The sequence below is a fragment of the Elaeis guineensis genome, chromosome 16 (genome assembly GCF_000442705.2).
Source record: "Elaeis guineensis isolate ETL-2024a chromosome 16, EG11, whole genome shotgun sequence".
NCBI classification, from domain to species: domain Eukaryota; kingdom Viridiplantae; phylum Streptophyta; class Magnoliopsida; order Arecales; family Arecaceae; genus Elaeis; species Elaeis guineensis.
In genome coordinates, this window is record NC_026008.2 from 39,815,302 (window position 1) to 39,840,842 (window position 25,541).

Sequence of the window (25,541 nt, forward strand, 5' to 3'; positions counted from 1 at the left end):
AGTTGATCTTTGATTTTTTTTTAATCCGATGTTGGTAAAGACCTAGTTCTTTATCGATGGATCTGTTTGGTTAAAAGATTAAGAGTCCTAATCAGAGTAGTTTCTTAACTACCATGATTCGGATTCTTATTATCTTCTTGGATTTTTTTCACGAGTTTAATATTTTATTTTCTCTCATTCCATTCATAATTCTTTTTGCATTTACTCGTGAGCATGTTTAATTTCTGCTATCTGTTTATGAAATTCTCTATTGCTAGTTGTTTACTGATCTCTCGAATGGCATTCGTCTGTATCATTTAGATTGATCTCGCTTTAGTCTCGTATCAATCAATCACGCCTCTTGAGCAGAGTACAGGCAACTATACTGTCTGTCCTGAGAATAATAAGCCTCTGGCCGGACGTGATTTATTGTTGATGAACAGAAGAGAGCTTGATCATTAGGATTGATTTTCTTTGTCTCTCTCCTTTAGGATTGTCCCGCATCAATTTGGTATTAGAGCCGGTTGATTAGGGTTTTAATTTAAATTCAGCAATTTAAATTTCCGCAAGTTAAATTTTCGTACTCTAAATTTCATATTCAAGCATTTTAATTTTTATTACACCTTATTTTTACATTCTAGAATTGTATGACCACTAGATCAGGTACTTGGTACCAACATCCTACTTTTTCACCCAACACCAATATGGATCCCAATATAGCAGCCATCATTAATGCTCTGACCGAAAAATTTGATGACATGAAAAATTTTATGAAAGCCATGGATAAGAGAATAGTGGTATTAGAAGAAGCTAGGCAGAAACAACCTAAATCTGAGTCTCTCCGACTATCTATAGGACAAAGAGGTAGGAATCTAGAACTTGATCGACCTATAGGGGCATGCCCACACCATAACCAGTTCGATCAAGATGAGCATATTCTTAGGAATGTGAAGGTCGAAGCCCCAAGTTTTGATGGTTGTCTAGATCCGAGAGAGTACCTAGATTGAGAATCAAGTATGGACCACTATTTTGGATGGTACGAAATGTCTGAAGCAAGGAGAGTTAGGTTTGCTAGGATGAAATTGGTTAGGCAAGTTCAATTTTATTGAAAAAATGTGGAGCATCTTCTCAATCAGAGAAGACAAGATCCGATAGAAACCTGGGATAAGATGAAAGAAAAACTCAGAGAGAAGTACCTCCCCACCTCTTATCAACAAAGATTTTTAGATCAATGGCAGAGGCTTACTCAAGGGAATAGATCAGTCACCGAGTATATCATGAGATTTGATGAATACCTTATGAGATGTGGAGTAGCCGAAGATAGGATTGTTATCTTATCTAGATTTAGAGCTGGATTACGAGAGGATATTCAGCGTGAGCTCTTTCTGCGAGAGGTAACCACGTTGGAACAAGCTTATCAACTTACCTTAGACTTTGAGAGATTTTCTAGATATTCGACTCCCCGTCGTCCTGAACCCAGTCGAGTAACCTCTTCTGGATCGAGACCTAATATTAATCAAACTCCTAGTAACGGACCTCCACTTACAAATCCTATTGAGAGAAAAGAAGATAAAGGAAAAGGAGCTATAGGAGAGTTATCAAAAGAAAGTAGTTCTCGATCCCATTGCTTCAAGTACCATAGTTACGGTCATTTTGCTGCACAATGCCCCAACCGATTATTATTCATAGAAGAATTAGAAGGAGAAACTCTAGAAAATATTGAGGAGGAAGTTTATGAAGCTGATCCAGATTTAGCCGAGCAATTTGAGAGTACTGAGGACATCCTAGGTTATGCCGCACCCGAGTCAGACCTTAGGCTTGGAGTCGTTAGGTATGTCCTAGCACAAACTAAGAAAAGTGAAGACTGGCGTAGGACCTCTATTTTCCATACCTTCATAAAATTTGATGATAAAATTTGTAAGGTGATCATTGATAGCGGTAGCTGTATCAACGCCATCTCCACGGACACGGTTAAGCGATTAGGGTTAACTCCTGTGGATCATCCCAATCCATACCGTGTGTCTTGGATTGATTCCTCTTCTATTCCCATCAAATTTAGATGCCGTGTGCCCATCCAGCTTCATTCCTACCAAGATCATGTGTGGTGCGATATCTTACCCATGGAAGTCGGAAGTATCATATTAGGTTGGCCTTGGCTATTCGACAATGATGTTACGATTTATGACCGAACCAGCTCCTGTAGCTTTACTCATCATGGTAAGAAGATCACGATTAATCCTTCCCCACCTAAGGCTACTAATAGAAAGATAAGCGATGGACCAAAAGAAAATCTCAAGAAAAAAAAGCCTCCATCTGATAGGTGCTAAAGAATTAGAGACGACCATGAGTGAAGGATCACCAGTTTGGATGCTTGCTGCTAGAGAAGTTCGTGAGGATTCTAAGATGGATTATCCTAAGGAAGTAGCTAGCCTTCTTAGTGAGTTTCATGATGTCTTTCCTGAGGATCTTTCAGATTACTTATCGCCTATGAGAAACATTCAATATGCTATTGATTTAGTTCCTGGATCTACCCTACCCAACTTGCCCCACTATAGGTTGAACCCTAATGAGCATGCCGAGCTACAAAGACAAGTTGGAGAGCTGATAAAAAAAAGATTTGTGAGGGAGAGTTTGAGTCCTTGCGCGGTTCCTGCACTACTGACTCTAAAGAAGGATGGTACATGAAGGATGTGCATAGATAGCCATGCCATTAACAAGATCATCATTAAGTACCGCTTCCCCATCCCTAGGTTAGATGACATATTAGATATGATGGCTTGATCCACTATCTTTTCTAAGATTGATCTTAAGAGTGGTTACCATCAAGTAAGGATTAGATCGGGAGATGAGTGAAAAACTGCTTTCAAGACAAAAAATGATTTATATGAGTGGATGGTGATGCCATTTGGATTATCTAATGCCCCTAGTACCTTCATAAGGTTGATGACCCAAGTACTATGATCATTTATAGGAGTATTTGTAGTCATATATTTTGATAATATTTTGATCTATAGTCGAACTAGAGAAGCCATCTAGATCATCTCCAAAGAGTGTGTCAAGTTCTTAAAACAAAAAGCTTGTATGCTAATCCTAAGAAGTGCGCTTTTATGACAGACCATATCATCTTTTTAAGTTTTGTTGTTATCCCTAATGGTGTATCTACTGATCCTGAAAAGATTAGAGTAATAGTTGAGTGGCCGGTGCTCAAGAGTGTGCATGACGTGCGGAGTTTTCATGGATTAGTAATCTTTTATCGTAGGTTCATAAAAGGATTTAGTACCATGTCGCTCCCGTCACTGACTGCATTAGAAAGAAAAAAATTGAATAGACTAGGGCAGCCAATAGAGCCTTTCTAGACATTAAGGATAAGATGACCCATTCCCCAATCTTACGTCTTCCTGATTTTTCTAAGGTTTTTGAAGTAGCGTGCGATGCGTCAGGAGTTGGGATTGGTGGTGTCCTTAGTCAAGAAGGTCATCCGGTAGCATACTTTAGCGAGAAACTTAACGATTCTAAACTCAAGTATTCTACCTACGATAAAAAATTTTATGCGGTAATTCAAGCTTTAAGATATTGGAGGCATTATCTACTACTGCAAGAATTTATGTTGTACTCTAACCATAAGACCTTTAGATTCCTAAATTCTCAAAAGAAATTGAATCATAGACACGGTAGGTGGGTCGAGTTTTTGCAAGCCTATACTTTTGTTTTGAAACACCGTGCAGGTGTAGAGAATCGTGCTGCTGATGTCTTGAATCGTCGTCATACTTTGCTGTCCATCGTTAGTATAGAAGTTATTGGTTTTGATAAGGTTAAAGAAAATTATGAGGAGTATCCAGATTTTGGTGACATACTTATCGCTTTACGAAAGGGGCCATCTAGAGAATGTAGTGAATATATCCTTCAGGATGGTTACCTATTTAGAGAAACTAGGCTGTGTATCCTCCGTATATCTTTAAGAGATTTTTTAGTTTGGGAATTACATGCTGGAGGATTAGCTGGACACTTTGGTAGGAATAAAACTATAGAGTTGGTAGAAGCCCAGTTCTTTTGGCCAAGCTTGAAAAGAGATGTCCGAATTGTTGCCCAATGTAGAACATGTGCCGTAGCCAAGCAGAGAAAATAAAACACCGGCCTATATACATCCTTACCTATACCAGACTGTCCTTGACAGGATGTTAGTATGGATTTTATTTTGGGATTACCTAGGACAGCTAGGAAGCATGATTCTATTTTAGTGGTTGTAGATAGATTTTCAAAAATGGCCCATTTCTTGCCCTGTTGCCAAACATCTGATGCGTCGAAAGTTGCAAGGATATACTTTGATGAGATTGTTAGACTACATGAATTGCCTAAAATCATTGTTTCTGATAGGGATATTAGATTTATGAGCTACTTTTGAAAAATCCTATGGCACCTTTTAGGCACAAAACTAAAGTTTTCTTCTGCCTATCATCCGCAAACAGACGGTCAGACCGAGTGGTTAATAGGAGTTTTGAAAATTTTTTGCGTTGCTTGATTGGGGAACATATGGGTAACTGGGATCTTTTGCTGCTCCGAGCCGAATTTGCATATAATAGCTCTGTTAATAGGACCATTGGCATGAGTCCTTTTGAGGTAATTCATAGATATCAACCTAGAAAACCAATAGATCTCATCCCACTACCCATGCATGTTAGGATTTTCGAATCTGCAGAGTCATTTGCACAGCATGTCAAGAGTCTGCATAAAGAGATCAGTAAAAAAATTAGTATGAGCAATAAAGTTTATAAACAGAATGTAGATTCTCATCGAAGTGTCCAAGAGTTTGCAGAAGGAGACTATGTGATGGTTCGATTGAGGCCTGAACGGTTGTCATCCGGAACCGTGAAGAAGTTACATGCCCGAGGAGCAGGTCCATTTAAGATCATAAAGAAATCGGATCAAATGCGTATGTTGTGGACCTACCTTCTGATTTTGGGATTAGCTCTACTTTTAACATTACAGATCTTGTCGCCTATAAAGAACCAACTCGAATACCTAGTGAGCCATTTGAGCCTGAACCAACCTTTGAGAGCGAGCCTGTCCCTGAGTGTCCACCAGCCAAAATGTCAGCAAAACATGATCAGATTGAGAGAATTTTGGATGAACAGATCCTCTCCATCCGGAATCAAGGCTATCAGCAGTATTTGGTCATATGGCGAGGTCGATCGAAGTCTGAAGATACCTGAATTACTCGAGAAGAGCTGCAATGCATTGATCCCGATCTACTTGAGCGTCATCAGAGCGAAATCGACCCACACTCAACATGGTCGGATTTCTCTCACCTCGGGAGAATTGGTGCAGACACCAGAGCCATCAAAAATTGGTAACATAATTTAAATTCGATTTGGATCGAAGAAGCCTCATTAGATTGATTCTACTTCAGTTATTTATTTTCAGTTAATATATTTTTAATGCATTTAGCTTTGGGTCCATAGGACCATACTTGGATTTGTCCACGTCACCTTTGGAGCCACCACTCTCCACATGCCAAGAGAAGAAATATGCATGCCAGCGTGTGCCGTGCTAATGCCAAGTTGTGTCAAGCATCAAGCATCCACATGGAGTTCCATTTCTTCCCTAGAATTCTTTAAGAGTTCTTGGCTACTTATTTATTTTGTTGAGGGCTGATTTCTTTCCCATGGTAGATTATTTTATCACATATAATGCTTTGCTTTTTTGTGGAGAACTGATTTCTTCCTTGTAAAAGGTAAGAGATTCCTAAAGAAACAGGACCCTTAGAGTCCTATATAAATCTTTGTATCTTTCATGATAAGGACAATGAATAATTTTACAAACTCCACAAATACTTATGTTAATCGCTCCCAAAGGGAAAGGGTGTGAGACCCAAAATCACCCCACAAGGGGAGGGTGTGAGGCCCACTTTCTATCTTACTATTTCTACTTAAGATCCAGTGTTCCTGCGACTCTGATTCGACTCCACCATCTACCCACGCAAGCCTATTCTGCCAAGAGAAGATCTGTTTCCTCCAGAATTTTCATCTATCGTGCTGAGAGGGAGTGATTTCTTATTCTACAGATCATATGCTGTCAAGGACCTTCGTTCCTTAACAGTTGATCTTTGATTTTTTTTTAATCCGATATTGGTAAAGATCTAGTTCTTTATCGATGGATCTGTTTAGTTAAAAGATTTAGAGCCCTAATCAGAGTAGTTTCTTAACTACCACGATCCGGATTCTTATCATCTTCTTGGATTTTTCTCACGGGTTTAATGTTTTATTTTCTCTCGTTTCATTTATATTTCTTTTTATATTTACTCGTGAGCATGTTTAATTTCTGCTATCTGTTTATGAAATTCTCTATTGTTAGTTGTTTACTGATCTCTCGAATGACATTCGTCTGTATCATTTAGATTGATCTCGCTTTAGTCTCATATCAATCAATCACGCCTCCTGAGCAGAGTATAGGCAACTATACTGTCGGTCCTGAGAATAATGAGTTTCTGACCGGACGTGATTAGTTGTTGATGAACAGAAGAGAGCTTGATCATTAGGATTGATTTTCTTTTTTTCTCTTCTTTAAGATTGTCCCGCATCAGTAGTTCTCTGTTAGTGTTTAGCGAAGGTTCTACACTACACTGTAGAGAAGCACAAGGTGACCAAATATTACGAGTACGATTAATGCCAAGCCCATCAACACTCTTATCCGTGTGTTTATTCATGTGCGGAATTTTTGAAAATCACGTCCAATCATGTGCCACCATGTCAGCATGGAAAGAAAAATGCGCACGTAAAACTATGCCATGTCAGGGCATTTGCAAGAAACCTTCTGACAGCATCAAGAATTTAGGGTCAACTTATGGAAGATTTTAGATTCCAAGAGTCCATGGTGGAACATAGTCTGAGGTTTGTCTCAGCTTTCCAATATCCACTAGTATAGTCATGGGTGAAAGTGTGGAACTAGGATGACAGAGGCGAGAGTGGTCTTAGGCACCAGCAGGGTGCAGAGGGGTTCCGGCAGGGTGGGGCAGAAGAAGGGAAAAAATAAAAGGGATGAATTTGAGAAGGACATGATTCTAGATTTAGTTACAACAAAGATGGAGTGTAGTAACCTATATCACTGGTTATCTGGTCCTTCATCTAAAGCTATCCAATTTTAAACGGAGGGCTAGAATTATTTACCTGTATGGAAACAAAAATGCACTGTAGCAAAAATCCACTACCATACCTAAATCTTTTTGTATAGCTTGGGGATTCATGTTGTCATTTGAGCTAAGGTCATGTTCAGATACATTCTGTGTATTTTGTTTTCCCTCTTTTTGTTTCATATAATTGCTGCTCGATCATTCCAAGCAGTGAAATTAGTAGGCATCACAGAAGACCAACAAAAACCATGAAGGACACCATGAGATTCAGTTTAAACCTTCTTAAAACTTGCAAACAACCAATGAATTCATGTATGCTCCTGACCAAAACTTACACAGCATAATATGCAACCCAAGATACAAATGGTACTACTACCATGTACTTTTAATCAAATGTACTCAAGAACTGTATATTGAGTGCTTTAAAACTTTTAAATGTGTATACATGTAATGCAACTTTAGATACTTCACCTAAATCATTCACAACCTGCGCAGCTTCAGTGCTTCAAAGTGAGCAGCAAGTTCTTCATAGTCGGGCAACTTTGGATGAACACCAGAAACAGGGTTGACCGTGCATGGTTTTGATTTATCATCAGCAAGTGATTTTTCTTTAGAGTGGTCGCTATACAGAGGCAATGGAGGAGGAGGTCGATTAGGAGGGCGACTTTCTGTTGATGTTTCCATTTCTACTTCTTCATCAATATCTGATTCTAATCCATCTGAGTTGTCAAACTTTATATCTGAATTCAGGGCCCACACAATGCAACTATTCCTTCGAAGAATCTCTTTACCATCCATATGGTCGGTATCCATGCCTTTATCATTGATATAGTTTGACAAGTTGAAGCTTTGTGAATTGAACATTCTTCCGGTGGCCTTGAGCTCATTGGCAGAAGAACTATTTGTTATGGAGGATTGAGTGGAAGAATCTAAGGATTGTTTTTCCAGTCCATCTGCCCTGTTGAATTTGTTGAGACTGTAAGCTGTGGTGTCAAAAGTAGCTGCTGTTTGATCAAATGGATGTGAGTTCTGTTTGGCAAGGAATGCTGCAGCTTGTGCAGCAGAAACTGCTGTCTTTGCTGATTCTGCAGCAGCTTGAGCAGCTGAAGCTGCATCCTTGAACTGCATGGTAGAATCTTCCCTGTAATTGTTAGATTTTATTCCAGAAACAACAGGAAATTTTGTAAGTGGTGAAATTCTTGAGAACCAGTCAGTTTGCAAAATCACGAAGAAAAGAAGGAAACCTGAAAGCATGTTTATTTGGTTGCACATCTTTTGATGGAAGAGTAGGCTTCACAGGGATGCTGGAGGCACAAACAAATGAGCGTGACCCTTCCTGTAAAATTTGTCATAAGAGATTGCTGTTTTACTCGCAAGTTAAATACAAAATCCATTAATTTGCATGTTCATGCACATGCACACACATTCACCCAAAGTACACATGCACACACAGAGAGAGAGAGAGAGAGAGATCTTTGCAGCATACTAGAAGTTCTTCCGGAGGCTTGAGAAGCTCTGTCTCAGATTCTGTTGCATCCCATTTGATCTCATATTCCTTTGCTATTTCCCTCATAACCTTCAGCTTTACTTCACCAGCAGGTTTTCTAACTGACAGTTTCTCGATCAGCTTCAGAAAAGAACTTAATTAAGCATGATGTAAATTGTAAATGTAGATGAAAGCAAAAAAAAGGAAAAATTGCAAAAAAAAGGTTAGTGAAAAATGTTAAAAATGTTGCAATACATATAGGACGTCACACTCAAAAAAGAACTAGCTAAGTCAGGGAAAAAGCAGTGGATGTTCATGGCTCTGATAGTATTTAAAAAATAAAAGCCTCTATTAATCAAGGAAGCAACATGAGCGCTGGATAGTGTTCCATCTATTAGTGAGAACATCTCTCCTCCATTGTAAATCATGTTGTAAACTAATAAATAGTAATTAGAAGCAGCATTTGGTGAACTCTCAAAATTCAAGCATTTTGTAGTATTCTGCTATAAAAAGAAAAAGGCAGAAGCCTATGGGAGAATGCAACAATCTCATAGCACATCGGTTGTTGGAAGAACCAGTAAAATAATTACCATACGATTTACACCAGAGTTAGGACGCAGATCGGTTGCAGCAGATACAAAACCCTTTCCATACTTCTTTTCAAAGATATCACGAATTCGGCAAAGTTCAGGGATTTCTGAGCACCTTGGAGCAGCATATATCAAACTAGAAATACTTTCTTTTAAATCTGCAGGACAATGCCTGATGAACAAAAGACTAAAATCAGAATTGATTTCCATAAATTTTGAAAAGCAATGAACAAAAAGTAAACAAACCTCTGTTTTGCAATGATCGAAAGGCGAACCACAATCAGCTCACAGAAAAGTTCAATGATCTCATTGGCAGCCATGACATTTTGTTCTCTAATCACATGTTCGACCTACAAAATTGATTAACTTCAAATGACTACATCAATCTAAATGAGTAATAGTTTGTACCATTTTGTAGCTTTTTTAATCCATTTGTAATAACAGAGCAAAATTGCCAACCCTGTATCCTAATCAAGAAACGGGTAAGGAAAGAACATGAAGAGCAGAATCACAGGAAGGGAAAGGAAAAGAAACCCGGATCCTGGCGGTGTCCTCCTGGTGGGACTCGAGAAGCATGGCGATGTCGCGCCTCATCTGCCTCACTTGCACCTCCCTCTTGTTCCGCAGCAGCTTTATCCTCGCCGTCGCCAGCCTCGCCTCCGTCTTGCTGCCATTATATATATATATTTTCCTTCTATCTTTAGAATTAACTTTATCTCCATAGAAAACCAAAATCAAACAAAAAGTATAGAAAACGAAAACCGAAGCAGAAGAGCTGGTGAGAAGAAGAAGCAGAGATGGTGGTGTACCATTTGGAGGAGTTGAATCCATGGCGGAATATGGAGGTGCCCGCACCCATTAGCTTCTGGAGGGGAGATTTGCTCTCGGGAGGCATCGCAGAGGCGAAGAGAGAGGAGGAGGAGGAGGAGGAGAAGACGAGAAGGTGGGGTTGTGGATGGTAGGGACGAGCGAGTTGCAACGGTAACTAAAGATTTTCTCATGCTTGGAGGAGGGGAAAAAAAAATTTTTCTCATGCGTACCTGGGGCCCACTGGAATGAGTCGGATCGGGTCACTCGCGGTTCGTAAAATCTGGAGACTCATACGGCGTGCAGGCGCTTTGGATGGTGGGTGTCTGGGTGAAGTAGAAAAGGAAGTAGAACGGGTGAGCCACCGGGAGAGTAATCCGAACCATCTAATTCCAAGACATGTTTCCACGACCCGATCTGTACTCTTCAGCAGAATTGGGGCCCACATACATCTCTGTGGGAAGATGACCGTTTGGATGGGCCCACCATGGCGAGAGGCTGGTGGGTGCTTTACGAGTCGCGCCAGAGTTCAGCTTTCGACCGAACAGGTTGTGGGCGTGCTAACAGCTGCGTCTGCTGGCCGAAGGAACAGGGCCGGTTGATCTCCAAGAAGGGCGGTGCTCCACGGCCACAACTCGCGGTGGCAAACGAGCCTCATCTCCGACTGTGGGGGGTGAAGGACGGAGCGTGGAAAAGGGCTCTCCAAGGTCCGACTGTGGGGGGAGAAGGATGGAGCGTGGAAAAGGGCTCTCCAAGGTCGGCGCCAACCAGAGATATATAACATCTGAGAAGCACTTCTCCGCCGGTTTCAATTCGCATATTATTTATATACTTCAAATATTTCTGTGAGTGTTATCGCAAATGTGGAAGAGTAGGATACCATACGAGTACGGGAACAAGGGCTTTTTCAATAAGAACCGAAGAGACCATTTAGAAACCCCACTATTTGATGACAAAATCTATCCATAGGGTGGCCAGACTAACATTGTTGCCATCAAGGTAGCCAAGGTATATTCATCGAAACAAAAATTAGGAATGACTGAAGCTGGATAACGGAGTGAATTCTTACACTGAGGTCATCGTCGTAGCCGGGGGAATGCAGGTTGATTCTTCAAAATGGCACCACCCTCGTTGGAGTCCCATCCAGTGAAGAATTATCGGTGAGAATAGTTCTATCGTATCTACGCTCTCGTGCCTCCAATCCAAGATCGCGAACCAAAAATCATGACAACTATCACATATTCATAAAATTTTTTTCTCATAAATATGCAAGACATCTTATCACGATATCAATATATTCACAACAGAATAATTAGTCAATAATTTAAATTTAAAATTATAACGGTCTAAATTTCTTTTTTAATATCTCAATAAATTCTACAATATTTCATAAGTCTTATATTAAATTCTGTAAGACTTTCAACCTAAAATAAAAATATAGAAACTTTGCTTCTAATCTTTCTTCCATTCATATCTTGCATCATCTTAAATTCTTGACATCTGTAAAAATAATAAAAATAAGAGGTAATGAGCTAAACAGCCCAGTAAACAATGATCATTTTTTATAGATTTTATCAGACAGAATAGTAAATAATTATTTATAAAAAATAATGCATATAGAATTCATCAATTTGAAATCAATTTCAATTATGCAATATAATTCATGCTGAATTCATTTTTTTTTCAAAAATTTAAGTTTCTTTTGAGATTTCAATTTCTTTCTTTCTTAAGTTCTTTTTATCAACCATAAGTTATGATCACATTTTTCCTATGGCAGAGTCATAATACCACGTATCTTCTTGTGGTGAGCTGCGAATCATCTGACAGCAAAGTCCTTCAGAATCGCTGGTCTCGTTGGCAGTTTGTCACTGGTCTCTCTGACGACATATCGCTGATCTCGCTGGCGACATAATCCTCAGGACAAATCAATTGCCAACATATATGCTCCTATTGACGGGATTCTTTACATAGTCAGGTTGCCAATTTATATTACTCTTATATTAAAATTCTTCATAAATCATGTTTCATATTCTAATTTCGATAAAAAAATATATAATCATGTAGTATCGAAATCAATCAATATAATGCATCATAAAATCAATATGTTCAATCATGCCTCATCATAACATTTCGAATAAGATATTTTTCATAACAAAATATCATTCATCCAATCTATGCATCGTTTCATAAATTTTGTCAGAAAAATATATTATAATTTATCGATAAATCTAAAAAAAATGAAACATTACTTACTTCGAATGGATTTCAAAAATCCACATAATTCTATAAATTTTCTTTCAAAAATTTTATTCGTAGATCATATCGCGATATCCCATGATTAAACATCCACAATTCTATAGAGAAACAATTTCAATAATTAGAAAGAACCGGAATAATTAAGAAAAATAAAATTGATGGATACCCGTATCCTATCATCCGATTGATCCGATCATCTAATTTTATCTGGCCAAAATTTAATTAGGATATAAACAATCCAAAGTTTGACTATCGGATTAAATCAGATTCGAAGTGATAAGATCAAAGTTTCTTCATTGAGTTCATGATCAAGTGGAGAGAGAAAATCAGAGGAGAGAGGATTCATGAGATACAATCCAAATTAATCAGATGCCACAGTCTAACATCTTGATTGATGTGATCAAAATAATCTAATCAAGTTATGGTTAAATTAGGATCATGGATAATCAAACTGAAAAATATCGGATCTGATCAAGGTGGATGGCGGTATACCGTCCGGCGATCACAGATCAAAATTCATTATTAGGATCAATTTCAATTCATCATCATTCTTCTCAAAATTCTAAAAATCTTAGGAGAGAGAAATAATCTAGAGAGAGAAATAACCTAAACAGAGAAAGTAGAGAGAGAAAGTGGAGAGAGACTAGAGAGAGATTATAGAGAGAAGAAAAGAGGGAGAGAGAGTCTATTTATTATTTTTTTTATTTTTTTCTTCTATTTTTTTTCTTTTTCTTTTCTTTTTCTTTTTCTTTTTCTTTTCCTTCCTTCTTCTTCCTGTGGCCTCCTTTGGGCGAAACAGGAGACCGTGTGATCCCCTTCTTTGGTCGGCCGATCAGCGATGCGACTGGCACGACGGTGGTCGACAACAGAAGGACGACGATGGGATGGTTTGAAAGAAGTGAATTCAACAGTCGACGGTGACCACCGACATCGAAAAATTAAAGGAACAACAAAAAAAACAGAGATTTCTTTCGTAATAAAATCCAGCGACTCCAGTCGCCGGCGATCGTGCACATGGGCATGAGAAGAAAAGGGGAGAAAAGAGGGAGAGAAATCAGGGTTTACCTCGAGCTTCGACGATGTCTCCGACGAGAAATCAAGGAGAGCACAGTGACAGACTTCTGCGAGAATTTTCTGACGATCCCTGCCATTTTGCCTCGAGATTCTCAAGTGGAGGAAGGGAGAAGGGGTCTCCCCCTTAAATAGAGTTGGAGGGGAGGAGTTTGACTCCTCCCCGACAAGATTTTTCAACTCTGTTTAGGAGTCGGTCGAGAGAAGAAGACTCTCATAGGGAATCTTCCTCAATTTTTTTTGTTGGGCTTTTGTGGGCTGGGTAATTAGGCCGGATTATAACATTCTTCTCCTCTAAAAAAAATTTTATCCTCAAAATTTTTCTTACTTAAGTCTTCATAATTTTTTACTTGAGATTTATGGAAAAAATCTCACCCATAAATATTTTAATATTCTAATTCTTGATACAAATCTATTTTTGAATCATTTCATAAGAAAAAAGTCAATACATCGAGTGTTGATCTGAAACAGAACCATTCATTTTCTTATTATCAAAATCAACATCTCAAAAATTTTTAATATTTTAAGATTTCAAAATTATGATCTCATTTTTTATAAAATAATATTCAATACCTCATGACTAGATCAAAATCAAACCTATCTCTCGTAAATAGATGAAGATTAATATCTTAATTCTTGAATAAGAATTTTATTTTTTTTTCAAAATACTAACCGTCTTTAATTAATCAACCCATCATAAGATAGAAAAACATACTTCTATGAATCACATGATGATATCCAAATCAGTCAAAATTCAAAAATATTTTCTCTTATTCATGCTTTTAAAGATTGAAAATTTATCTTTTTAATCTCATCCTCAAATTTTTGATATTTTAATTTTTTTATGCAAATTCATCATTAAATCATTTCATAAAGAAAAGATCAATATCACTAATATTGATTAGAATCAATACCACTATTTCTGATTATCGAAATTAATCTCTCAATTCTAGATAAAGATATCAAATTTCTCATCAAAAATCTTTAACTGCTCATGATTTAATCAATTTATCATAAAATTATAAATAAATTTTACTACATTCTTCATAGATAAACTTTTGAGTATAAAAATCTAAGATCAAAATCATTATTCGATAAACAATCTCAAATTTTTTCTAATAAATAGAGTATTATTCAATTCTAAAATAAAAAAAATTATCTCTAAAAATTTTAAATCTAAAATAAAAAATCAAGGATCCACTCATCTTAGAATTAGGATGCTAAATACTTTTGTAGCATAGTAAGTAGAAGCACTATTTTTAAAAATCACATTAAGGATATCCAAAATTTTTTAAAATTTTAAAATATTATTCTTTTTAATATCAATAAATTTTTTGTATCAAATCATATCATCTATCATAATTTTTTAACTCAAAGAGTCAATATTCCTGACTTACTTTAAATAATCCAGATCTCCATGCTTTCGCTGCGCACTCTGTTCTAACAATAAAAATTTCTTAGGTTCACCAAAATTTTTTTATCAAATTATTTTTTTATCTTATTAATAGAAAAGATCTAAAATTTTAAATTTTAATTGAAGCCAAAGATTAACTTTTGATTCTCATTCATACTTTTACTAATGTACAATAATCTTGATTAATCCTTGAGTTCAATATCACATTTAAAACTATCAAATCTTAATTCTCATATTAACTCAATCAAAATCCTATAAGTGAAATCAATAAAAAAAATCCTTCGATACTTCATCAGGTTAGGATATAATCAGAACATGTACGAATTTCAAATCATTATCTTTTCTTAAGTTTCTATCATCAAAATCTTTAATATTTATCAAGTATCCTTTCATAACAATAATACAAGTCTCAAAAAATCAATTCTCTACTTAATAGATTCAATCAAAGACCTTATTAACAAAAGTAAAAGAACTCCATATCAATTCCTAAATCCAAAATTTTTAAATTATAAATTCACATGGGTCCCATAATTTTAAATAAATATAAATTAGATATTTTATCTTAATCTAAAGATATCAATTTTTTATTAATAATTTCAACAACAATATCAGAAAATTTTTTAATCAACTTAGATACGAAATCTTTAAATTAAAATTTCATACACATCATGTAGTCTCCAAGAGATACAAATAAGATCTATTATTTAGATCAAAGATTCCAGCATAATGAATATCCTACAATCTCATAATCTATTTTATCAATAAGAAATAGATTTCTTAGCAATATCTCCAAATATGCATTCATCTTAATATGCCACTTTATATATGATCTACGTACCAAATTCAATTTCGATAAATATTCCAATCAAGCATCATAAAAGACTTTCTTAGTCCATCCTGGAATAATATTTTATCATCAAATCTTTATCTTGCCAATAATAGTCAACTTCTCAACTAGAAGTAATATCATAGTATTATTCTCTCATCAAATTTGAGCTTACGATTCACTTAAATAATTAATGATCAAATTAATAACCATAATGCACAATAAAATTTTATGTCAATCCTTTTGTAATTACTTTCGATCAAAATCTAACTAATCATATCATGATCTATAGATCATCCATCATATTTCAAACTCTATATGTCATAATCTCTTGTGATCCTTTCATATATAATCTCAATGTTTAATCAAAAATTATAAAGATTTCTTCCACTACAATCATCAAAGATCTACACCATAATGTCTCTAGTGTCTATCCATTGACACTCATTCTATACACATCTTAGTTCATCTACTAATGCTTTGATAGTACTTTAATTGTCATGCCTCCGATCCGAAATCGTGAGCCAAAGATCATGGCAACTGCCACATACTCATAAGAAACTCTTTCCATAAGCATGTAAGGCATCTTATCACGATATCAATGCTTCACAGCGAAACAATTAGTCAATAATTTAAATCCAAAATTATAACAATCCAAATTTCTTCTTTAATATCTCAATAAATTCTATAATATTCTATAAGCCATACATTAAATTCTGTAAGACTTCCAGCCTAAAATAAAAGTATAGAAATTCTGCTTCTAATCATTCTTCTATTCATATCTTGCATCATCTTAAATTCTTGATATCTGTAAAAATAATAAAAATAAAAGGTAACAAGCTAAACAGTCCAGTAAACAATGATCACTTTTCATAGATTTCATCAGGCAGAATAGTAAATAATCATTTATAAAAAATAATGCATATAGAGTTCATTAAGTTGAAATCAATTTTAATTATGCAATATAATTCATGCTGAATTCATTTTTTTTCAAAAATTTAAATTTTTTTTGAGATTTCAATTTCTTTCTTTCTTAAATTTTTTTTATCAACCATGAGCTATGACTATATTTTTTCTGTGGCAGAATCATAATACCGCATATCTTCTTACGATGAGCTGTGAATCATCTGATAGCAAAGTCCTTCAGAACTGCTGGTCTTGCTGACGGTTTGTCGCTGGTCTCTCTAACGACATGTCGCTGGTCTCGCTGGTGACATAAACCCTCAAGATAAATCAATTGCCAACGTATATGCCCCCATTGGCAGGATCATTTACATAGTCAGGTTACCAATTCATATTGTTCTTATATCAGAATTCTTCATAAATCATATTTCATATTCTAATTTTGATAAGAAAATATATAATCATATAGTATCGAAATCAATCAATATAATGCATCATAAGATCAATATGTTCAATCATGCTTTATCATAATATTTCGAATAAGATATTTTTCATAACAAAATATCATTCATCCAATCCATGCATCGTTTCACAAATTATATCAGAAAAATATATTATAATTTATCGATAAATCTAGAAAAAGTGAAACATTACTTACCTCGATCGTATTTCAATAATCCACATAATTCTATAATTTTTTTTTAAAAATTTTATTCGTAGATCATATTACGATATCCCATGATCAAATATCTGCAATCCTATACAGGATCAATTTCAATAATTAGAAAGGATCGGAACAATTAAGAAAAATAGAATTGATGGACACCCGTATCCTATCATCCAGATTGGTCCGGTCGTCTAGTTTCATCTTGTCAAAATCTAATTAGAACATAAACGAACCAAAGTTTGATTATCGGATCAAATCAGATTTGAAGTGATAAGACCGAAGTTTCTTCATTGGGTTCATGATCAAGTGGAGAGAGAATATCTGAGGAGAGAGGATTCATGAGATACAATCCAAATTAATCAGGTGCCACAGTCCAACATCTCGATTGGTGTGATCAAAATAATTTAATCAAGTCATGGTTAAATTAGGATCATGGATAATCAAATTGAAAAATATCGGATCTGATCAAGGTGGATGGCGGTATACCTCCGACGATCATAGGTCAAAATTCATTATTAGGATCAATTTTAATTCATCATTATTCTTCTCAAAATTCTAGAAATCTTAGGAGAGAGAAATAACTTAGAGAAAGAAATAATTTAGAGAGAGAAAGTAGAGAGAGAAAGTGAAAAGAGATAAGAGAGATTAGAGAGAGAAGAAAAGAGGGAGAGAGAGTCTATTTATTATTTTTTTATTTTTTTTCTATTTTTTTTCTTTTTCTTTTTCTTTTCCTTCCTTCTTCTTCCCGTGGCCTCCTTTGGGTGAAATAAGGGACCGTGTGGTCCCCTCCTTTGGTCAGCCGATCAGTGATGCGACCAGCACGACAATGGCTGACGGTAGAAGGACGACGATGGGGCGGCTTCAAAGAAGTGAATCCAGCGGTCGGCAGTGACCACCAGCGTCGAAAAATCAAAGGAACAACAAAAAAAATAGGGATTTCTTCCGCAACAAAATTCGATGGCTCCGATCGTCGGCGATCGTGCACACGGGCATGGAAAGTTTCATGAATGGTTTGTTGAGCCGTGTCGTCACATCTAAGGTTGGTTCTGTCGAAGGATCTATGGTACAACACAAGAAAAGAGAAGAAAAGAGGGAGAGAAATCGAGGCTTATCTCGAGCTCCGATGAGAAATCAAGGCGAGCACGATGACAGGCTTTTGCGAAGATTTTTCGACGATTCCCGCCATTTTGCCTCGAAATTCTCGAGTGGAGGAAGGGAGAAAGGGTCTCCCCCTTAAATAGAGTTGGAGGAGAAGAGTTTGACTCCTCCCCAGCAAGATTTTCCAACTCCGTTTAGGAGCCGGTTAGGAGAAGAAGACTCTCTACGGGAGTCTTCTTCAATTTTTTTTTTGTTGGGCTTTTGTAGACTAGGTAATTGGGCCAGGTTATAACATACACTATCTAATAAAAAATTATCATAATATTCATTATCGAAAAAAGGGCACTGCTATCCAAGCTTTATTAAAAACTATGAAGGAAAAAAAAATTATTTTGACCATTATTTTATTGAAAATTATTAATGACTTTTGTTGATTTTAATGAAAAAAAATTATTTTTTTTAGATTGATATGGCAACTTTTTATTGGATGGTGCAGGATACTTATGGTATCACTTGTTAGATGAAGATTAGACTTCCTTATTGGACAAGATGGGCAACATTCGAACCGGGCTCAGTTGGGGGGACTGGAACCATTTTTAGGCCCAAGCCCAACCTGACTTGGCCTTCGAGCCTCCTTCCCAAACTTGAGCCCACTCCATGCTTGGCTTTCAGCTTCCGGACCGGACCGAGAAAATGAGGAGGAGGGGAGGAGGCTGGGGCTTGCGAGGTGAAGATGATCCAAGGAAGCGGGAGGATAGGACAATGAGGAGGTGGCAAGGAGGAGGTAAAGAGGTAGCAAGGTAGTTAAAAGGAGGAGAAGGTGGAGAGGTGGCAAGCCGACAAAGAGGCGACTGGAGCTTGGGAGGTGAGGATAAGGCGACTCGTGAGGAGGAAGCGGGAGGATGGGTGGATGCGAAGAGGCAGCCAGGGCTTGGGTTTGTGAGGAGGAAGTTGGAGGATGGGACGATGCAACTAAGCGGCAATGGCAAAGAGGAGGAAGCCAGAGGATGGAAACGTCGGGAAGAAAGAGAGCATGCAGGGAATAGGATCCAAAGCTTGGAAGAGCTGGGAAATTTCGAAGCGGAAGGGAGATTTAACGATTTGAGGAATGGGATATGAGTTCGGGCCGGATCAAGATAAATCTAAGCCCGACCCATTTAAAACCTCAGACTTAGTTTTAGGCCCGGTGCAATTTCTTCAGGCTGAAAATAATGTCCCAAGCCCGATTAATTTGGGCCGAGCTCAGGTGGGCTGCCCACTATATGACCAAGTCTAATGAAGATGGAGCAAGTCCGAATAATGGCACCAACTTCATATTGATTGTTAATTTGTTATATAATAGTTAGAGTGTTTGTTATTTATTCCATACATTGTGGTTTGAAAAATTTTATTGAACAAATAATTGTTATAAGTGACTGAAACTATTTTTTTTTGAAAAAAAGTAAAAAATAATGTATTATGATAGAAACTCTCTTCCTTAATATTGGTGCCATTAACAACATTCCTCCTGAGTTGTGATTTTTTTAATAATTTTTCAAATGCAATAACAAATAATAATCATTACATATTAAGTAAAAAATTTTAACAATAGCTCGGCACAACACTATTGACACCATTAATATCTACTTTCACATAAGGCGGAGAGTTTTGAATAAATTAAATTTCTTTACACACACTCAATATATATATATATATATATATGGCATTTGCTTGAATTGTATTACCCCTTCCCGATCCAAAACATAAAAAAATAATTTATGTATATCTATTGAATGCATGAATTTGCTCCTTAGACTGAGGAGCAAAGTCATGAGAAGTATAAAATATATATCGTTCTGAAAAGAAATAAATCCGACCTTATTTTTGGAAATTAATAAGTAGATTTGTTATGCAAAAAATCCTTACTTTTTTTATTATAATGGCTAATAAATTTCGCTTATAACAATCGATATCCCTCAACACCCCCAACCCCAAAAAAAACACACCGAATAATTAAGTCTTGATTCTAGCTCGTTGGCTCTAAATCGAACGTACCACAAGCTTCAATCAGAAGAAAAAAAAAAAAAAAAAGGGTACGACAAGCTATGCTGAAAAAAATTCCCGTGTCCCGGAAACCATTCCGTCGCCGCTCCCCTGCAGATAACCAAGTAACAAATAGAGGACAGATCGAGAGCGAGAGGAAGAGGGATGGGCGGCGGCGGGGGACATGAAGGAGGCACGACGTACAGGGGTTACACCATCCACCACCCCAAGCGCTGGCATGTCCTCACCGGCAAGGGTTTGTGCGCCATCATGTGGTAAGCGACTTCCACCCCCCACCCTAATTCCTCTCCCCTCCAATTCTCTGTCCATGTCGCTTTTATCTCATGCATCTATTAATAATTCGTATCATTACAAGCAAACTTTATTTGACGTTTGCTGGAATTTTGTTGTTAATATTATTCCAGTTGAAATGGATCTCATCGAAATCTGCGCACTAAGAAACGGAGTGGATGTTTTGATCTGCTGTCTTCTTTTTGCTAGTTCTTTTCGTCTCCGAGGGACTGAAATGATTCGTTACCTTTTAATGGGGCTAATCCGAAACTGTATTCCTTATTTGTGGCTTGATGTCATCCTTTGGTGCACAACTCCCCTTGTTTGGTTTATCGACTTGTTTAGAAAAAAAAACTCTCTTTTTCGTGGGATCTGGATACACACATATCATTCTTTTTATTCTTTTTTTTTTTTTTTTGTGGACTCCGCTGTTAAAGCTTATGTTGATTCCGAATGAGATAGCATGGGCATGTACAACGAATGTCTGAGAGGGCTTAGGAGTGGTGACTTAATCTATTTGTTGAATGATGTAGAAGGAGATGGGAAAGAACTACGGTAGTGTGGATGAAAATGGTGAAAAAACATGTTCAAAAGCTTGAAATAGCATTAGAGGTATCACTAACGATAGGAATGCTTGGTGAACTAGGCTTTATGTTCCATCTATTCGAAGCCTTTATCTTATGTAGATCACTTGTTTTGGTGCACTATAACCTTTTTGCTTCTAATGTTGTAACTATTTCTAGCTTAACATGCATATTTCCTTGAAAATTTTTGGCAGCCCATGTTGTGATTTAACATTTAGACATAAACTCATAAGACCTTACTTATATGAATAGTGGTTACTATTAAGAGCCCATTATCATATGATTGAAACATCAAAGATGAATATTTTGATGTGAATGTGAAGTACCAGTAGTGATAGAGTTAGAATTTTTCATATGTTTTGAGAAGACTACAGACTACCATGGCAAGGAGGAGGTCCCTAGCCTAAGGTTGAAGGGTCAAAAAGGAGGTTATAGAACCAAACAAGATGTGGACGGTAGCATTAAGAAATGTTTTGAAGGGGTTTCTAATTTCAAGGCTTTTCAGAGAATAAAATTTCAATTGAGCAGTTCGAAACATGTCCTATGTCTAAGTGTTCTCAATATGATGTTTCAATATGATCGCTAAATGACCCATGCATGATAACAATATTTTTACTCCCTTTCAACTAGATGATCCTCCACTTTGTCTCCAGTGCATTCCACATTATAGGCCACCTACTGTACTCTTCTATTTTTGGATGTATGGTAGAAGACCCCTTTGCTATTTGACCCACTCTATTGGCTGTTACACTTGAACACAGATTGACATTTTGACACATTTGGTCTGGAGTAATACATGCAACATTCTTGTGATCACTTTTTAGTACTATGCTGTATTATGTTTTATTCTGTTGATTTAGTCTATCATGTAAATATTAGAGCCTTTTTTCTTTTTTCATGTTGTATTTTAAATACTATAGTTTGGTAATCCGATATGCATACATGTTTTGAGCAAATTTCTGTAACAGAGTATAGAATATCCTTCTTATTTAAACTTGCATATGTGTACTCAAGCTTGATAAAGTTCTATAGCTCTTCATGCCATTGTATCACTGTGATTGTGTTTTGATATGGAAGAAGTTCAAAAATTTCATGGCAATATTCTACTCCTAATGGAGGTGTCTTTATAGTTTAGGCCATGATATGATTGTGTAGTAGTTACAACATTATTTTTTTTATTACTTATATTATACATTAAAAACTTTTATATATATCGATGATGATAACTCCAATGCTGCTTGTTTTGTTTTTGCAGGTTTTGGATTTTATACAGGGCCAAGCAAGATGGTCCTGTAGTTTTGGTAAGATTCTTTTCTCGGTAATTACACTCTTGCCTTTTAATTGTTATCAAATACTAAAGGTTATGTCCCATGCAATCTTCACAGGGTTGGCGTCATCCTTGGGCGGGGCATGAAGACCACTCTCATGGGCATGACCATGGGCATGAGGTATTTCATTGCAACTGATGCTATGAGAGCTTGTGATGCTTCTAAAGTGCTATAGGGTTTTGAACCATAAGTTATCAAATATGTTAGGCCAATTACTAAAGATGAAAACTAGCAATTTTGCATTTGAAGTATCCATTACCAGAAGTATATGAAGCATTGCAACATAAGGACTGGACTCATATTAGTGAATTGTAAACTTATTACTTTTCAGATTAATAAAGGAGAAGAAATTGACATAGAAAGTATGGATTCTTTTCATCTGGCTGAAGTTGAAAAAACATGGAATGTGTAAAGTTTTATTTGACATAAATTGGGAAGAGTTTGGTAATATTTATATTTTATTGGAGAGATATATCATATGCACTGGTACTGGCTGGGATTGTAAAAGCATTGTCATTAGGTATTTTGTATACTTATACATGTATGCAGTTATAATGTTGAGCATGTAAAAATAACACTAGTGCTAGCTCTATATTTTCAAGGGACTTTTCCATGTCTACTTAACTAACATCCATGCTAGTCAATTTTCAAAGTAGTGACCTTATCTACTTAGTGGGAAATTGGTTGGTTAATAAAATCCCATAATACATTATGAAAGTCCTATAACACCAGTACCAGCTTCATATTTTCCAGGGCCTTTTCCATTTCTACTTTGTTCACATGCATGCTAGGCATTTTTAAAGTAATGATCTCATCTACTTAAAGGGGAGTTGCTTGGGTAATAAATTCCTGTTATGCAGTTGTCAAAGTCCAAAATGAACATTTGTCATGGAATATTAAAAACTTTGACATGGCAACACTATAGTATTTTGAGTGGAATTCTATGTGGATGTACTCATTCATATTCTACCTGCAGGGTTAGATGCTATAAGCTAAACAAAATAAATAAGACTCATGAAGTAAAGCTATACCTAGTTTCATCAAAAAAAAGGTATATCTAGTCATTTGAGAAAGGTACAAATGCCAAGAGGCACCAAAAGATGATCCTTTCATGGTTAGGGCGATATGAAGCTAGGAATATCATATTATGCATAAAAGCTCCAAAGTCTCCTGTTGTATAACAAGGTCAAGAAACACAAAGTTCGAATTATCCAAGCCACTACCTGGAGATTCTGCTAGTAGATTGAGGCGGTTGATGCATCTTGGTATCATGGGACAGCTTATGTTAGTTGATTTTCTTTCTTTCTTTCTTTCTTTTCTTTTTTTTTTTTTTGAGACAAATTACTTGAGTTGATTTCCAGTCTTCATCTATTTAAAGAGCAGCTAGCTATACAGTTCTTCCAGATCCTAGATGCTTCATGATTTAGGGAATCTGACATTGAATGTTGCCTGCCAAACATCCAACTTTCCTTTTTTTATTTTTTTAGTTAGAAATAGGTTCTCTATACTTTTATACAAATGAAAGGTTGCAATAAGCAGTCCCATAGAGCAATCAAGTGCTTTAAATGTCTCTACAAAGAATTGTATACTTGCAAAACATGAAGACTAGAGTTTACTTAGGTGAGCATTCTGATTTTGGTATGCATATGGAATACCCAGCTGCTTAAACCCTGGTACGTTAAAAACAGTGCTTGTAGGATTCTTCATAGAGACCTAAATTTCTTGATAAGATCCAAAAACAAGCAGATGACCCATTTGAAGACATTTCTGCTGGTCGGTAACATAAAGGAGAACTATCAACATGATGAAAATTAGTGATTAAAGGAAAAAGTGGGATTGGCAGTGGAAAATCTTTTGGTTACTCATATGCATTTGATTGTTTTGACATCAGAGAAGAATTAGCAAACATGTTAAAAGGGAAAGACTGCTTTCCGAGGTTTTGTGGTTCTCAAGATCAGTTACTATGTTAATGTTGTATAACGCACTTTATCGATAATTTTAATTTAGATGATCAGCTGTATCACTAGACAATGTTCTTTTTTCATTTCATTTCTTTTCTTTTTTTTTAGAGAAGGTTATGTGCATCTTGATTGGGTTTTTGAATAAAATTTCAACTTGTGAATGGACTACATGTATGCATGCATGTATAGCACCTAACAGTAATTAAATGGTCTGCATGCTCTAGACACTTGTACGGAGTGGCAGATAGAATTTAGTAATACAGTTATCATTAATTATGGCATATATAGAGCAGTGACGGTAAGTAACAAGCTCAGATGATCCTGGTGAAAGCTCTTTATCATTAGTTATGCTTAGGAAACCTAAACAAAAAAAAGAAAAAAAAAAAAGAAAATCTATGTTCCACATCATCTTGTTCTGGTAATGTAATGTGTATAGGCAGTTTTATTGTTGGATATGACCAATTCTCAGTATCCCATCTAGCTTGTTTCTGTTTTCTGATCTCCTTATCCCCTACTTTCTTGTGATACCATTCTCTAATATCTACCCTTTTTTCTTCAGGCATCTCATTAAAAATCCCAAAGGTGGCTGCTGAGAAAGGTCCCCAGCTGTTGCCTGTGTGACTGCTATGCTAGTGAATAAGGTTGGTTTGGACATGAAACTGTTCATCTCGATTTGTTATTGCATAAAATTGCGGATTGGAAATCCAAGCCTGTTTATATTGTTGGATTTAGCCCGTCTGAACTCCTCTTCATATGAAATGGATTATCATGTTTCCTGTGAAAACCCCATATTTAATACCATTTCTATTTCTGAAAATGTGCTAGCAACTTGAAGTCAACTTTGGTGATGTTCAAGTTCTAAATTCTTGTTAGTTAACCTGTTATTGTCGTTCTGCGATCAGCACACAAGGGTGAGGTTCTGATCCAGTTTAACTCGTTCCAAATTCAGTTTGTTGCATCATATGATCACTCTTAGGCTAAAACATTTTGTAGTCTGAGTGGCTTCTCTTTAACCTGTTCTATGGTGTCTTAATTGTTGCCTGATTTTGTTGTTTAACAACCAGATTCAATCTTAGACAGCTTTATGTAATTGCTATCAAACTTGGGGTTGGATTTTATGATAAGTAGAAAT

At 36.3% G+C, this 25,541-nt stretch overlaps 2 protein-coding genes across 2 annotated transcripts; one reads left to right on the top strand and one right to left on the bottom strand.

Moving 5' to 3' along the window:
* Positions 1–7,371: 7,371 nt before the first annotated feature.
* On the bottom strand, positions 7,372–11,102 carry LOC105059685 (uncharacterized). The gene is made up of 7 exons (XM_010943090.4): positions 9,991–11,102; positions 9,716–9,848; positions 9,428–9,531; positions 9,182–9,353; positions 8,592–8,732; positions 8,350–8,441; positions 7,372–8,246 (listed from the first exon to the last, which is right to left on the bottom strand). The coding sequence occupies exons 1-7, from the start codon at positions 10,074–10,076 to the stop codon at positions 7,586–7,588; spliced, it is 1,389 nt and encodes a 462-aa protein (XP_010941392.1). The 5' UTR covers positions 10,077–11,102; the 3' UTR covers positions 7,372–7,585.
* A 9,190-nt stretch (positions 11,103–20,292) lies between these two features.
* LOC105059686 (NADH dehydrogenase [ubiquinone] 1 beta subcomplex subunit 2) lies at positions 20,293–25,226 on the top strand. Its single transcript, XM_010943091.4, has 4 exons — positions 20,293–20,520; positions 22,376–22,421; positions 22,506–22,568; positions 24,969–25,226. Exons 1-4 carry the CDS (start codon positions 20,411–20,413, stop codon positions 24,978–24,980), a joined length of 231 nt encoding a protein of 76 aa, XP_010941393.1. The 5' UTR covers positions 20,293–20,410; the 3' UTR covers positions 24,981–25,226.
* Positions 25,227–25,541: the final 315 nt, after the last annotated feature.